Raw genomic sequence first — 15,572 nt, forward strand, 5'->3', positions numbered from 1 at the left:
ATTACAAAAATAAAGAAAAGGAAAAGTGGAAAGCAGCCAAATCTGGCCTCCTATTTTATGCCGAGTCACACAGCTGGTTGCGCAGGTTAGGTGAGTGAGGTGGGGTTCAGCTGATTTTTTGCTTCCCATGAAATCAAATTACATCTTGCTTACACGGACGTAATTTATTTTAATTTTATTATTGAAATTTCGCTGTTTGTAGTCAGAGACAATCAAAGGTCTAATCACTGCTCCGAAATGCTACATAATTATAGTCTAACACGGACATGCCGATGCCATCATCACTTTCTAATAATGTCTGCAAATTAATTGGGCATTCACATGCTGTCAGCTGTTTCTCACTCCTATTTCTGAACCAAAATGCATTATTTTCACTTTTTCAATATCTTATTTTGAGTTTTATGTATAATGTGTGTGTGAACTGAGACTCAGTTCATCTTCATGTCACAGTTTGTTTCTCCACCCTGTTGGCTGTAGAGAAGATTAAAAAGACAGATTGGATACTGCTGCAATTCAGCCACAAAACCAGATGGAAAGAAACATAGCATTATACGTCTCCATTTCTGTTATTGCCTTTGTCATCTCAAAGATCATCATGGCAGTCCTCTGCTACCGTCGCTGGAAACAAAGGCACTTGCTTATCCAAGATAGTTTCAGAGGTGCTTCTCTTCTTTCCATCATTCCTCATATGGCTCTCATTCCAACATGAGTTTTTATGTCTTGAAAACAGGGGGGAAACTGGTGCTGTTTACATCACCCAGGATCAAATCATTGAAAACAGACGTGTTTCTGAAGAAGACGATGAAGCTCGGCAACAGGGATATCATTGGATCAGGCGGCTTTGGGACGGTTTACAAGCTGATGATTGATGACTGCATACCCTTTGCTGTTAAGAGACTAAACAGGTTAGGCGCTGCGGATCAAGACCGCAGCTTTCAGAGAGAACTGGAGGCGATGGGGGACATCAAGCATCGGAATGTAGTAACCCTTCATGGTTACTATACTGCTCCTCACTATAATCTTCTCATCTACGAGCTCATGCCTAATGGCAGTTTGGACGCGGTGCTTCACGGTATGTACTGCTGAAAATGTCACAACACCCACAAAACCACACAGATAATAATGAATATGTGAAATTCAGGAGGATGTTAAAGCAAATAAAGACTGAGCCTTGCAGTATGATGATGCAGGAAAGTCGATGAACAAGATGGTTCTTGATTGGCCTACAAGATACAAAATAGCAGTCGGAGCAGCAAGAGGGATATCTTACCTCCACCACGATTGCATTCCTCACATCATACACCGAGATATCAAGACGAGCAACATACTGTTGGATCATAACTTGGAGGCTCGTGTGTCTGATTTTGGACTAGCTACCTTGATGGAGCCGGATAAAACTCATGTTTCGACATTGGCTGCAGGAACTTTCGGATACCTGGCTCCTGGTATGCTTTTCAGACGCATGATAGGATGGTTGTTTGAACTCTGATTTTGTTTAAGCATTGATCTAATGATCTTCCGATATTCTGCAGAATATTTTGATACAGGAAAAGCCACAGCAAAAGGAGATGTCTACAGCTTTGGAGTTGTATTGCTGGAGCTTCTAACAGGGAAAAAACCAACAGATGAGACATTCATTGAGGAGGGAACTAAGCTGGTCACCTGGGTAAAATTCTCAACTTTAACTAACGTCAAAATTCAAGCAATGATGCATACTGATATTTCTTTTCTCAATGATTTTGATCGTGATACTTATGCAAGGACATTTTAGAGATAAATAATCTTAGGACAATATATTGAGTATCAACCATATCACATTCTGAAACCGTCAACTTGTGTTTCCATGATATGATCCTACTATCTGTTGTAACTGAATTATTAAAACAGTAATCTAGTCCTGCATTATAAACTCAACTATTATCTTACAGAACAGTAATCTAGTCCTGCATTATAAACTCAACTATTATCTTACAGCCATTTCTAGGTTTTGTGATCTTTCAGATACTAAGTATGCTAAATATCACGTTGTTGCAGGTAAAGTCAGTAGTGCAAGATAAGAGAGAAGAATATGTACTCGACAGCAGTTTGGTTGATTGCCCTGTTGAAGAAATTAACAGTGTATTTAGCATAGCATTGCTGTCTCTTGAGCCAGAGCCAACCAATAGACCTACTATGGCGGAAGTTGTGAAGATGCTAGAGCAGATAAAACCAGAAGAATTTAAACCAGAAACTTGAAATTGTGCTTGTATTTCAAACAGAAAAAAGTGCATGGTGAGCAGGCTGGCTGATTGATACATAAGAATATGTATATGCATGTCAAAACTTAAGCTCTTCAGTGGGAATAAAAGTTTGTTCATAGGAATAAACTAGCCTTCAAAGCTAAAAGAATAACAGGAAATTCACATTTCTTCCATTACTTGAGTGCTGCAGCCAATCCTTCACAAGCTGAAGCTTTCAACGATGGGGAAACTGGATTACCTCCAAGAAACACATCAAAGAGAGCAGATGTAACATTTGATGACTCAATTGTAGCATCAACAGAAGAAGGAATTCCTTCAGGTGTGACAAAAACCTGCAAATTTACAAATAAAATTTAGAACTGTTAAATGAATTAGCAATGGAAGTTTAGCGAAGAGACTGGAAAAAAAAAAAAAAAATCAGCTGCAGTGACCTTTTATACGGAGAGGATAGCTTGTCACATGCATAATGATATTAATGGCGATATTATACTCACAAGCATTTTTTCCATGTCCAACCAAGTCAAAAATATGGAAGTTCCTTTCTGAAGAGGACGGCCTTGAAAGATGCCTCGGAATGTCGAAAGTGCAGATTCATCTACTGGAGTCGGTGATTTAATTCTTGGGGAAAGGGCCTCATCCAAGGCATCCCAAAATGTCTTACCATCTAGATCTCTTACTAAGATAATATGCAGTGATTTCTCGAGAGGAGCTGCACTTCATAAAATGAGTATTTAGTGGTCTTCAATAATATCATCTCCTCATTAATTAATGTTATCATGACAATTACCCTGATAAATTGCATCAAATAATGATGAATCCTTTTGTAACTCTGCAGATGAACGTCTTTTCCAGGCATCTAACTTACTGAAGATGGATGGGTTTGCATATAATCCCGCAGCGTACACTTTCACCCCAATAATAGCGAACACTTTTTCCCTGTATCCTAATAGTATTACAAAAGGACAAATGTTATAGCCTCTCAAGCATCAGGAAATAATGACCAGAAACTATATCAGCAATCACATAAATATTTAAGTAGATGGTACCACAACTGACCAGTTCCGAGTAATGACAGTGAGGAAGAACAACCAGGAAGGCTCAGTGAAGTTTGATATTTGACCTTGGTCTGAGGTTCTTCCAAATACTCTGAGCTTACAACTATAAGCCATTACATGAACATCATTACACAATGTGTAACAGTGTACAACAGTCAACACATAGTAAAGGAATTGTAGAGAACTAAGAGAAGATGCTTCAATTTTCTGTGTTTCTGTCAATGTAGGGTAGTAATTACAGTGAAAGGGATCGAGGAATTTCCTAAATCATTTATTAACATGACTACTTTCAACTTTCCAGACACAATTTTCAATCTTGCGATGTCCACTATGCTAGACTCGGATTTTGTTTTTTACAGCTAAACCAGGGTGAATCAAATCCAGGCTTTCCATGGCTAACCATATCCAATTTTATTGAATTTATAACTAGATTAGGGCATTTGCATCTGTAAAGAAGTGCTACAGGAGGTAGGAGGAGTTGCCAAATAACCTCAGTGGCGGGTTTAACTCAAATGCCACATACTAGGTTTTCAATTTAAATCATTACTACAGAGACAAGGCATCATCAGCAACACCCGCCTATTTTTTTCTTGCTATGTCCTTTATGTTTTATCCAGTGTTTTATGGATACATTAAATTCCTAAAAAGATTCAAGTTTTCCTCTTGTTCAATATACTCCCTTTCTTCTCTATTAAATACAGAACATCTCGGCGATCTCGCCAACAACATTAGTCTAATGGATGAATCTATACAATGATGTATGGCCTGAGCCTTCATTTGGGCAAAATAAACAAGTGAATATTCTCACATGGATTAAGACAACATATAAGTAACTGTCGAAATTAAAAACTTTTCTATGTTGTTCCTATTTTATCTTCGCACATAAATCACATACTTAATTATCACTAAATCATTGTTCATCTATTTTTAAGGTAATTCAGCTCCATATAACTAAGAAGGCTTATAGTCCAATAAATGCCATTATACATATCTAAGCAATAAGTATTGCTTACTATTCTAATGTATGCTCAGTACAGTAGTTAATACAATAGTCTCTGTTAATGGAAAAATGCTACATCACTCTACTAACCGTATCCAATTTAAATCCCAAGAAAATTCAACAGTTGAACAGCAATTAGCACCAGCATTTCTACAACAATTAAGGAACGTCGATTTTTAACCTGGAGAAGAAGAATAGACAATTGGCGAGAAGCGGCTGCGGGGTCGAGCATTTTTGTTGATGCAGACGCGAGAACGAAATGCGGAATGAGGGGAGAAGGATTGGTTGCTGCAATTGAGTGGTGATGGCGGATTGTTTGGATTGTGTGCAAGAGAGTAGATTTTGGGGTTTAGATCCGAGGGTTTGGGAGTGGTGAGTGATGAATAGGGAACACTTCCTGCAACTGTTGACGCCATTGTGTGTGTGAGACAGAATTTGTCAGAAGATTAGTACTTCTAAATCCGAGTTGCATTAAAATAAGGGTTAATGGCGGCTAAATTACTTAACTATACCCAAATTCTGGTTTGGGTATTATACTTTAACTAGTGTACCTCCCGCGTTATGCGCGGTTGAATGTGAATTTAGACTCGCGTAAAATTTGCATATATATATATTTTATAATATTAATATAAACTAATATAATTAAAATTCGATATCAAAATTATTTTTTGCTAAGTGACCTAATTTTAATATAACCAATGTAATTATACAAAAATATAGCACATGTATATATATATATATATATATATATATATATCCCTATATATATATATCTCTTGTATAACTTATATAGGGAGTTTCTATAATTACACAAATTAAATCAGATTTATCACATAAAATAAGTTGTGTATGAATTTGTTATGTAATATTATGGATTTGGTGTGAAAAATGATGAATTAAAAAAAAATATCAACCTATAAAATTCAAACTATGGACCAAAAATTCATTTAGAAATTAAAGCTATAATTTCACCAAAGTTTTAATCATAATTTAAGGGATGAAAGTGCTTGCTATTAAGCATATTGGTCATTGACAGATTATATTTCAGCACATATTTTTGAGATAGAAATAAACACGTAAAGATATCTGAACTTAATTTAATACCTATCAAAGATAATTGTATGGATACAGAAAAAAAAATACATACATTAATAAAAATAAAGAAGTTGTCATATTTAGAAAGCAACACTAATTTTGAATAAATTAATTAAAACATAAGATTTTCTTTATCTCTTATAACTTCTGAGTCAATAAAATCTTGAATTTAATTTTCATTTATTTGATGATGAAATAAATATTGAAAATTACAATAAAAATTAAGAAAATAATCTTTGAACATATTTATAGAATTTTTTATGCAAGTAATTTAAAAATAATTTTAGACTCAAGTAATATATACAACTATTTTATACTTATTGATTTAATTTGATAAAAAAATTATAATATATAATATTTTATCATTTTATGATAATTACATAATGTCATATTTATAATGTTTTTAATGAAATAAAAAATACATAATTTGACAAAAATTTAAAAGAATGATACAGTTTATAATTGCAAATAAAATCTCATTCCTTTTGAAGGAAATATCAATATTTTTAAATATAAACTATTTTATAATTTTATATTATCATAGCTTGCTCATTTTTTTTTTATTATATATCAAATTAAAGCTCATTTCATAATCTTTTGTTCAAGATGCATATATTATATATTTGACATAATATTAAATTACTTAAAAATGAAAACAAACGTGTTCTATCTATGAAATAAGGAAAAAAATATTTATATAGTGCTTTGCTATTTTCTTGGTTAACTTGTAATGGCAGTTTTTTATTTTCGAAAATAAAGTGGGGTCAACATATTAAATTTGACTTTTAGTTATTTTTTTTCAATTCCAAAATTACCCTTCAAATTAAATTTATTGACATTTACTTTGCTTTTTATATATATAAAGATGTCTGTAATACAAAATACCAATCTTACAATTTAATCTGATTTAGCCATTCCGTCCATTTATCAGGAACCTAAGTGAATACGTGGATGACGGAAAATCCGATGTGGACTCGTCGGCGGTTAAATGAAACACAGTCGTTTCAATAAGTATGAAACGTCGTCGTTTTGAACGAATTTGAGAAACCCAAATTGTTCTTCTTATTTTAATCGAGGGGAACCCTAATTTGGTTGTCATTTGCGAAACACTCTCATCTCTCATCTATCTATGAAATCGTGGAATAGCGAGTTCGGCTACTCAATGTCGAGCGCCAGCTCATGTGGTGGAACCTTGAATGCAAGAGCATATCGTTGGCTAGGGCGTCCTGTCCTGTGTAAACATGGTGTAGCTTCTTTGAGGACCTCAAACACTCCTTTGAATCCCTACCGTCGTTTCTACTGTTGTAGCTTTCGAGGGGTTAGCACAATTTCAATTTTGTGTTCGTGTCCATTTATCTCAACTATTTTGTACAACAATTGTGTTTTTTGTTGGTTTTTAGTCAAATGATGATTGTGGTTTGTGGGAGTGGGTGGATCCGGAGTTGAACGAGCACTGCAAAGGATGCATCGAAAAGTTGAAGCTTCAACTGAACATGGCAGAGGAGCAGGTGGCTCAGGCGACAACTGTGGGCACATTCAACCGGGATAGGTTGGTGGTTCGCCAAGATGAAATCCAGTCAGCCATTGTGGAGCTTCAATTAGCGAAGGCCAAAAACGAGGAACTTGAAGCTATCGTAGGTGCTCAAGATGTGAAGCTTCGCACATGCAAATGGTTTCTCTGCTTTGTTGCTGTGGTTATTGCTTTTCTGTTGAAGATGAAGTGATGTAGGTTGGGGGTAGTTGTAGTATTTTGTAGGCCATTGAAGACTTATAATTGTCTTCCTTTTGTGAATTCTAGTATGGCCTATGATTATTAAACATTTGGTTGTATGTTAGAAGGCTAAAAATGTCGTCCTTTTGATTCTTAATAGACTTCATCTTCTGTATGCTTTATATCTTTGTTGCATATCTTAGAAGCAATGAAAAATTTTCAAGCATAAGTAGTATAACAGGAAATCTAAAATACTGCAAAGATGAAGGGACACATGATGAAGGACAGAATATGGAACAAAAACCTTAACTTGTACATCAAGTTAACTTACAAAAAAAAAGGTTCAACAGTTAGCTATTTGAAGCTAATTCTGATTCACAATAACAAAGGTTCAACATGTTCACCATTTCCTTGAGTTTGCAAAATATACAAAAAGTTGCATTTTCATTCACAGTTCTTGGGTTGAGGCTTCTTCATTCCTACTTTCTTGTGTTGTTGTAACTCCAGTGACAACACTATTATGGGCAGTCGAGGTATTCCCACTTTCTTTGTTCTTGGAAATTCTTGGTTTCTTGAACTTTTGAAACAACATCACTTTCTTTGATGAGCTCGAACCCTGGAAACAGTTGCAGTCTATATAGATTAGATTTAACCCAAGAATCAAACTTTGATAAAGAGAAAAATAAATACTACAACTTACATGGTAGAAGGTATTTCCAGTGGCCTCGTTGACGTAAACACCAATCCCTTTAAGAGCTGCCCCTCTACCCTTGTATTGAGTTGATCCACTTTTTTTTTCGTCTGAGATTGTAGGTCAGTTGCAGTCTTCTTATTTGTGGAAGTACCTTCACTTGGGTTGTCTCCTTGCTTTTCTTTGCTTCCTTTTGGACGTGCACCATCTTTGGAAGGCCTTCCTCTCTTCCGCTGTTGGATATGTAAACAAATGAAGTGTCAATCGAATTTAGCAAAGTTGTACAAATTTAACATAGCATAGAAAGGTGTACCTTGTTAGGGTTGGGGTTTTCGATGGCTGCATCAGTACATTTCCTTTTGTTATGCCCTGTCTGCTTGCAGTTGCTACACTTGATTGCTAGTCCATGTTTGGTCATCCTTCCATCCTTCTCTTGAGGTGCCCGAACCCTTTTCTTCTTGGGACGTCCAGGCATTCTTGTTTTTGGTGGTGGTTTAACAACGGCACCCTCGACTTCAGGCCACATCTTGTTCCCAACAATGGGTTTAATACCAAATTCACACCCCGAAAGATAGGTAGCCACAGTGAAGTAATTAGAAACAAAATCAGCGGGATGACGGTCCATGTATCTGATGGCAGCGCAAGCATGCTTGCAAGGGATACCACTTATATCCCACTCTCGGCATGAACACGTGTTTTGCCCATTTATGCTTGTTTTCACATGCACAACAAAGGTGTCACCTTCATAATGGACTTGGAAAGTATCATGCATGGCTGGAAGTGCCATGCAGTATGCACTAGCCATCACATTTCTCTCCAATAGTTTTGACACATTCGGAGTAAGTTTATTGGTAACAGATGACATGGCTTTGAATTTTTGAACCTGTCTAACCATCAAAGATGAACGGATTTCCTCTAACATATGAATTACATGCTTCCCCCTAGCATTTAATATGTACCCATTGAAACATTCACTTATGTTGTTATCGACACTATCACTTTTAGGTTGACTGGATATGAATGCCTTACAGAATTTGTTGATGTCCCTTGACATGAAATCTTCATGCGCCGCGGCACTCTCTTGCTTCAACTCAAGAACTGCTACTTTGAACTCCGCTTCATGCGTTGCATACACAGCCCTGAAGAACATATTCTTCAGTGTCTGCCCTTTGTGTTCCTTCTTCCAATTCATGTATACATGTCGGGCGCAGTTCCAGTGCTCAGCTTTTGGAGCCAAAGCAGCAACGACATTTGCCGATCCCTACATACAATGACAAGAAGTTAAATCAGTTATTCGCAACAAAAATTTAAATTAAAAGGAAATCAGTACCTTCTGTTGATCACTAATGAAGGTCCACCCACTGCCATCTCCAATATCTAAATCCTCAAGAAGACACTTCAAAAACCAAGTCCAGCAACCTTCATTCTTAGCCTCAACTACGGCCCAGGCAATTGGAAACATACCATTGTTTCCATCCTTGCCTGTTGCACAAAGGAGATGACCGCCGAGGTATGTTTTCAAAAAACATCCATCTATGCCTATGACAGGCCGGCAACTCTTCTTGAATCCTTTTCTCAAGGCACTCAAACCCATATATAGTGCTTTGAATACAGTATCTGCTTCAAGAATAAGCTCATAGTGCCCCTCACCATCAACCCTTCTCAATTCCGCAATATAATTTCTCAAAGAACCATAATGTTGCTCTATGGAACCTCTCACCATTTCTTATGCAAGTCTTCTAGCCTTGTAAAGCCTATCTTTGGGTACTCTCACCTTGAACCTCTCTAGAATATCTGCCCCAAGATCTTTCACCCCTAAATTGTACCTGACTCTATAGACATTGAGGTAACGTTTTGCAACCCATTGTGAGCTTAATAATTTATTACTCATTGCCTTAGTACAGTTATGGTCACCTGCATAACTTTTTATAAAGAAGTTACCATTACCATGCAGAGCACTTGCAAACACTTTCCAAGGGCAAGGAGGAGTACACTTTGCTAAAAGTTTCTTCTTAGAAACAGCCCTAAACCAAATGTACCTACCATTTTCAATTGCCCAAGTGGTTAAAGCCTCTCTACACTGAAAACCATCCTGAAAGTGCATACCTATGACAATTTCAAGTTTGTTATGGTCACACTTCGGATCATACACGAGTCTTTTTTTTCTCAATCGTGGTTCAAAATCAGAATCACTCTCCTCAGACACAAATTCATGGGTTTCATTTTCATAATCAGATACATAGGTGTGCTCTACATCGGCTTCAAACCCATCATTCTCATTCAGCAAATTAAAAACACTATCAACTTTTTTTAATTTCTTCCTTAATTCAATATTTTCTTCATCAGAAATGTAGTCTAAATCAGCAAGACTAACTTCTGACAAATCACTTTCACTAGGTTGGTATTCTTCCTCACTACTGTCACCCCAACAATCCATGTTTATTACATCTTCAATTTCAGAGAATGTTGCATTGTCTAAAGGTCCCCAGTCATCTACATCTCGAGGAATATTAGATTCCTCATCTATGTCATTCCTACCCTTGTCTTGCAAACCCTCAGATTGACCCTCAACCCCACATTGCCTCTCACTGCCATAACCCTCAGTCTGACTACCCTCACCATCACCATCACTTGGCTCACCATCACAGTCACTCTCACTACCCTCAGCATCGCCCAAGTTTCCCTCAACATCACAATCAGTAGCCTCAACATCATTACCCTTAACAGTCACCATTTTCTTTGGCTGTTGTTTGTGATCTGTAACTTTTGTAGCTTTAACCCCACCCTCAACACAGACTGTAATTATCAAATTCTTACCCATTGCTGTTAACATATTCATGACACAACTATCATCTACGATTACTATATGTCTTTGAGTGGTAGGGATTCGATAATAAAGGTTTTCCCACGACATATACCCTATTTCTTTGACATAATCAACGAGATCAAAATAACCAAAACGATCAGGGTCTAACCCTATTTTGGTCAGAAACTCCCCTCCCATATAGTGTTGCTTGACTTCTTTGTTTATGAAGCGACCACCATGGCATATGTGCAAACCAAATTCAGAACTGCACGCGATTCACACAGAAAAAAAAATTACGGACATGCACTTTCAAAGGAAATCATACACAAGTCCAACAACATGAACAGTAAACCTTAGCTACAATATTAATTCGAAGGCGACAACACTGACAAAGCATACCACAAATATTGTATTCAAGAATGCGACAACTCATTCTAAATAATACAACTTGTATTGCAAATAAGCGACAAAGCATACCACAAAAGTTTTAAAGAATCAAACAAGGAGTACCTTTTCACCATTTTTTAGACCTTGGGACCACTTGGTCACAAGTTTACTGACTTGTGCTTCGAAATGGCAATAAACAAATCAAACACCTGCGAAACCCTTTCTGTTTCAACAAAACAAACCTTTAATTTTGCTATGAAATTGAAGAACGGGCTTTGTCAGTAATCTGGGAATCTAAAGATTAAGACAAATGAAAAGGTGGAAATGAAAAAGTGGAAGTGAAAAGCTGGAAACGAAGAGAGAAAGAGAAGGGAGGGTTTGGCGCGCCTTTTCTTCTGCAGAAACGACGTCGTTTCAACTTCCGCACAGTTGGACGCCACCTATACGCCACCTGGCCGCCAGCTTGCTTAAATGTAGACACGTATGCAGAATTCCTATTTTGCCCTTGCCGGAATTTGAACGGAATACCTAAATCAGATTAAATTGTAAGATTGGTATTTTGTCTTACAAACATTGCAGTATAGTACCCAAACCAGAATTTGGGTATAGTTAAGTAATTTAGCCGCCATTAACCCTTAAAATAATTCGCCAATGCTATTCGGACGCATTGTATCCGGCTACACCTCCGTTTTTTTTAATTAAAATATTAAATAAAGAAATTTAAAGGTCGTGTTAAAGGGTCTCAAACTCAAGACCTTTGACCTTAGATATTAACCTTTTACCGCTTCACCAACACACGTGTACTTTTTTTTTAGAAATTAAAAAAGCGATTTTGTTAAGTAATTTTTGTGTTCAAATCATGCTTTTATCGTGATTTTGGAACTAATGAATAATGATTCAAGATTAAAAATTCAAATTAGGCGTCAACTTTCCCTCTCTCTAATCTGATTCCTTTCCATATTTCTCTCATAAATAAAAACAAATATTTTATTTATGTAATATTTTCTCCGTGATTTCGTCTCATTTATAATGGCTCACTTTTCTTTTTTGTTTGTCCCATTAATAATGATTTAGTTCAAAAATAACATTTACTTTACGCTACAAACTTATTTTAGATCACTTCTAACAGCAATCAATGTGTTGTTCGGTCGGCCGCCACATAAATAATTAGCTTTTAAAAAAAACAATGCAATATGGGGAGACCGTAGGGTGGCAATTAGACTGATAGAGATTGAAATCAACACCTAAACTATAAAGCAATAATCGAGACATTATTTACGTGGTTCGGTCATCAAGACCTACGTCCACGAGAGTTCTTCGGGTTTTTCACTATACTTTTTAAGTATTTATGTTACAAATGGAATATGAAAGAATAAGATAAGATGATCCTCTTAATTCATCCTAAGCTTCTATTTATAGGCATGTAAAATAAACCATAAAGCCTTTCAGCCCACTCATTAGATAATTGAGCCTAAAGCCCCTTAATGCCTTAGTACTTTTGACTTTAGCTTCTAACTTGAGCCTTCAGCGCCGAGAGCTTCGCTATCTTGTGACTGCGCAGGCATTTCGGGTTCTCTTGACTGCGCAGGCGCTTCGGATTCCTTTTATTATCCCAGCCTTTAGTTAAACCTGCGCTGGTTAGATTTATTTATTAATAATAATAATAATAATAATAATAATAATAATAATAATAATAATAATAATAATAATAATAATAATAAATAGGTAAAATAGACTTGAATTAATTACTAAGCACAGCGCTGATGAGTATTCCAATCCTCATCAGCTACTCCCCTAGTCTGGTTGAACAGTGTTCTCTTTGTTCAACCAGTGGTGTGTGGTGTAAAGTCAGCGCTGAGCTGCTCTCCCGTGTCAATTAAGCATACATGATTTCCTGCAATTTATTAGATAAGAACTAAGATAAAAGAGATAGTAATTTTTCTTTTAATTCTTTGAATATCATCAAAGATGATCGACCTAAGGCTCAAATATCCGCAGCGCGGCTGAGTTGCCACTTAAGGCTCAAATATCCGCAGAGCAGCTGAGTTGCCACTTAAGGCTCAAATATCCGCAGCGCCGCTGAGTTGCCACTTAAGGCTAAAAAAAATTAGGGTTTATAAAACACAATAAAAAATATTTAAATGAATAATAATAAAAAAAATAGAAGATAAATCTTACCTCTTTTTCTCTCACCATCATGAAGTAATTGTGGTCGACGATGATAGTGTTTGTATCTTGATTATATTTGATGCTTGACACACATTTATCCACTCCAAAAGGCGGAATGGATAGAGTTGATCATGAATTTTATAAACTACATCCTTCTTCAACTTCTTCTTCATGTTCAATAGTTTGTAGTGACTAAGGCAATCATAGATATCATAAAGATACCTTAGCTGCAGAAGATCGATGATAAGATCTTCTTCTTCAAGTCCCAACACTCTATGTAACATGAATGTGGGATATCGTTGGGGAAAGTTGGTATAAGGAACAATGAGATCTATTTTCAACGAGAAAAGAGATGGTTTTGGAGAGGATTAAGAGTTGAGACTTTCGATACTTTGTAAATTTGATAGGGTCTGAAAATAATTTATATAGAATTGATGTGATTGTTAGATTAGTGGAAAATTTATGGCAAATGTAAAAATAATTACACAATTTTATGGCAATAGTTAAATTAAATTGAAATATGAATAGACACTGAATCATAAATGCTTGATTTGGTATGTGCTTGGACCTTTGGGGTTTCGACATTTTTTTCTACTTCTTCTTATAATGTTAGTATATTACTCCCTCGGTCTCACGAATCTTGACACGTATTCCTTTTTGGGCCGTCCCACGAATCTTGACACGTTTTAAAATATAGTACTAACAATTATTACCTTCGCTCTCCTACTTTATCACCTTATCTCTCCTACTTTATCACTTTATTATATTATCTCTCCTACTTTATCACCTTCTCTCTCCTACTTCATCATTTTTATACTTTATTACCTACACACTTAAAACACTAATCTACAACTCCTTAATTCCCGTGCCGAAATCAAACGTGTCAAGATTCGTGGGACGGAGGGAGTAGTACTACTCCCTTTTAATAAAAATAAATAAATAAATAAAGTCTACTACTCCCTCCATCCACGATAAGTGTGGTCTTTTTATTATTTTCGTCTGTCGATCTACAATAAGTATGATATTTTCATTTTAGGACATATACCTTTATACCCTCATTCACACATGATATTTACAAAAAACTCATTGCACACACTATTTATTAACTAACAATTCAACTTTGATGGTACATTTTATCTATTTTATACACATCTTCCAATATTTTTTCTTAAAATTCGTGTTATTTCATCCACACCACACTTATTGTAGACGGATGAAGTATTTATTATGTATAAGTTCAATTATTTTTATTTATGGCCTTTTTCGATCCATTTGAAATAATTATATTAAAAAAAGCATGAAATTAAAATGTTATAATACATAATGCCAAAATTTTAAATTTAATTCTTCATTGCATTTACTACGATACATAATTACCTAATATTTATATCCATATTCGATTATATACACAGGTCATGGACGAGGGTTTTCACGGTAATGTGGTTTACCAATACATCAAAAAGGGCTGCAAGCATCCACTGAAAATCAAAACCTTCTTCGCCTCTTATATATAGGATGGTGTTAAGGGGTGTGCATCGGTCGGCCGACTAACTGAATTTGAGTAAACCGACAAGATCAACTGAAAATATAATCATTTAAAGTGATTTAGTTCGGCTGACGGGTAATTCAGATAAAGCTTGTTTAACTTAGGATCAATACTTAATAATCGTCAAAAATTGGTTAGTTAGACTAATAATTGATATTGTGCAGAATGTGGTGGATACACATTTTTGCGATTGCGATAAAAGTATGTAACAAAATAAAATACATTACAACATAAAATTACAAAAATAATATAATAATATATTTTACTTTATTACACATGTTTTTCCTTAAAATTGTGCAATAATAATTAAAATGTGCAACAGTACAAAATAATGTTACACACCATTTCCCCAGTATAAAACCCCACTCACTCTCTCTTATGCAATTTCCCTTCTTTAACAAACCTTGCTTCGCAATGTAAAAAACTATTGCCATCGCAGTAAAAGTTGCATTTTCATACAATAATATTATTCCGATCTCACAAAATATATACTTTTAGGAGAAAAAAATCAATTTACATCCAACCCTTTTGTAATTATCACTATTTTCAAAACTAATATATTTTACACTGTTATATACTACAAAATTATTTAATTATTTTCATAATTTTATTCACATGATTAAAATTTTCTTTTACTATGTAAGTTTGGCTAGATTAAGATGCTGCCTCTATAAAAAAATTATATTAGTCGGAACTGTTTCCATTGTAAAGACCAACTTCGTCATATAAATGAAACTAGCTTCTAACCCGTCGAAATTCGACAGGAATTATTTTATGTCATCATTTATAATTATTTTATGTTATTTTTATTACTGTAGCATATGAAATAATTTATATATAAATTATTTCTTTAATTAATTTAATATGATCAA

General features: G+C 35.3%; 4 protein-coding genes across 8 annotated transcripts; 1 reads left to right on the forward strand and 3 right to left on the reverse strand.

Moving 5' to 3' along the window:
• The first annotated feature begins 218 nt into the window (after positions 1-218).
• Positions 219-2,366, forward strand: LOC131012136 (receptor-like serine/threonine-protein kinase At1g78530). The gene is made up of 5 exons (XM_057940048.1): positions 219-659; positions 731-1,072; positions 1,191-1,445; positions 1,533-1,666; positions 2,035-2,366. The coding sequence occupies exons 1-5, from the start codon at positions 530-532 to the stop codon at positions 2,233-2,235; spliced, it is 1,062 nt and encodes a 353-aa protein (XP_057796031.1). The 5' UTR covers positions 219-529; the 3' UTR covers positions 2,236-2,366.
• Positions 2,218-4,775, reverse strand: LOC131012137 (fatty-acid-binding protein 3, chloroplastic-like). Of its 2 annotated transcripts, XM_057940049.1 has the most exons (5): positions 4,477-4,775; positions 3,297-3,398; positions 3,028-3,183; positions 2,735-2,949; positions 2,218-2,572 (listed from the first exon to the last, which is right to left on the reverse strand). In XM_057940049.1, the coding sequence occupies exons 1-5, from the start codon at positions 4,709-4,711 to the stop codon at positions 2,414-2,416; spliced, it is 867 nt and encodes a 288-aa protein (XP_057796032.1). In that variant the 5' UTR covers positions 4,712-4,775; the 3' UTR covers positions 2,218-2,413. The 2 variants fall into 2 exon arrangements, with proteins under 2 accessions (XP_057796032.1, XP_057796033.1); XM_057940050.1 differs by lacking the exon at positions 3,297-3,398 and having other exon boundaries at positions 4,477-4,769.
• A 2,618-nt stretch (positions 4,776-7,393) lies between these two features.
• On the reverse strand, positions 7,394-11,619 carry LOC131012138 (uncharacterized). 4 transcript variants are annotated; one of them, XM_057940052.1, is made up of 6 exons: positions 11,373-11,619; positions 11,109-11,194; positions 8,822-10,863; positions 8,106-8,318; positions 7,802-8,025; positions 7,394-7,717 (listed from the first exon to the last, which is right to left on the reverse strand). In XM_057940052.1, the coding sequence occupies exons 2-3, from the start codon at positions 11,117-11,119 to the stop codon at positions 9,519-9,521; spliced, it is 1,356 nt and encodes a 451-aa protein (XP_057796035.1). In that variant the 5' UTR covers positions 11,120-11,194; positions 11,373-11,619; the 3' UTR covers positions 7,394-7,717; positions 7,802-8,025; positions 8,106-8,318; positions 8,822-9,518. The 4 variants fall into 4 exon arrangements, with proteins under 4 accessions (XP_057796035.1, XP_057796036.1, XP_057796034.1 ...); XM_057940053.1 differs by having other exon boundaries at positions 11,109-11,208; XM_057940051.1 differs by having other exon boundaries at positions 8,822-9,053; positions 9,123-10,863; positions 11,109-11,619.
• Positions 7,550-9,515, reverse strand: LOC131008351 (uncharacterized). The gene is made up of 5 exons (XM_057935235.1): positions 9,123-9,515; positions 8,106-9,053; positions 7,947-8,025; positions 7,802-7,902; positions 7,550-7,717 (listed from the first exon to the last, which is right to left on the reverse strand). The coding sequence occupies exons 1-5, from the start codon at positions 9,513-9,515 to the stop codon at positions 7,550-7,552; spliced, it is 1,689 nt and encodes a 562-aa protein (XP_057791218.1).
• Positions 11,620-15,572: the final 3,953 nt, after the last annotated feature.

This window comes from Salvia miltiorrhiza, chromosome 2 (genome assembly GCF_028751815.1).
Source record: "Salvia miltiorrhiza cultivar Shanhuang (shh) chromosome 2, IMPLAD_Smil_shh, whole genome shotgun sequence".
NCBI lineage: Eukaryota > Viridiplantae > Streptophyta > Magnoliopsida > Lamiales > Lamiaceae > Salvia > Salvia miltiorrhiza.

Bases quoted from the DNA above. Each gene is read 5' to 3' on its own strand.
- LOC131012136 (XM_057940048.1), top strand. From the start codon at position 530: ATGGAAAGAAACATAGCATTATACGTCTCCATTTCTGTTATTGCCTTT. The intron at 1,073-1,190 runs GTATGTACTGCT...ATGATGATGCAG, and splicing joins TTTGGACGCGGTGCTTCACG to GAAAGTCGATGAACAAGATG. The intron at 1,667-2,034 runs GTAAAATTCTCA...ACGTTGTTGCAG, and splicing joins GAACTAAGCTGGTCACCTGG to GTAAAGTCAGTAGTGCAAGA.
- LOC131012137 (XM_057940049.1), bottom strand. From the start codon at position 4,711: ATGGCGTCAACAGTTGCAGGAAGTGTTCCCTATTCATCACTCACCACT. The intron at 3,399-4,476 runs GTTAAAAATCGA...AATGGCTTATAG, and splicing joins TGTCTATTCTTCTTCTCCAG to TTGTAAGCTCAGAGTATTTG. The intron at 2,950-3,027 runs GTAATTGTCATG...TATGAAGTGCAG, and splicing joins ATTTGATGCAATTTATCAGG to CTCCTCTCGAGAAATCACTG.
- LOC131008351 (XM_057935235.1), bottom strand. From the start codon at position 9,515: ATGGTGAGAGGTTCCATAGAGCAACATTATGGTTCTTTGAGAAATTAT. The intron at 9,054-9,122 runs GTACTGATTTCC...CATTGTATGTAG, and splicing joins TCATTAGTGATCAACAGAAG to GGATCGGCAAATGTCGTTGC. The intron at 8,026-8,105 runs GTACACCTTTCT...CATATCCAACAG, and splicing joins AAAACCCCAACCCTAACAAG to CGGAAGAGAGGAAGGCCTTC.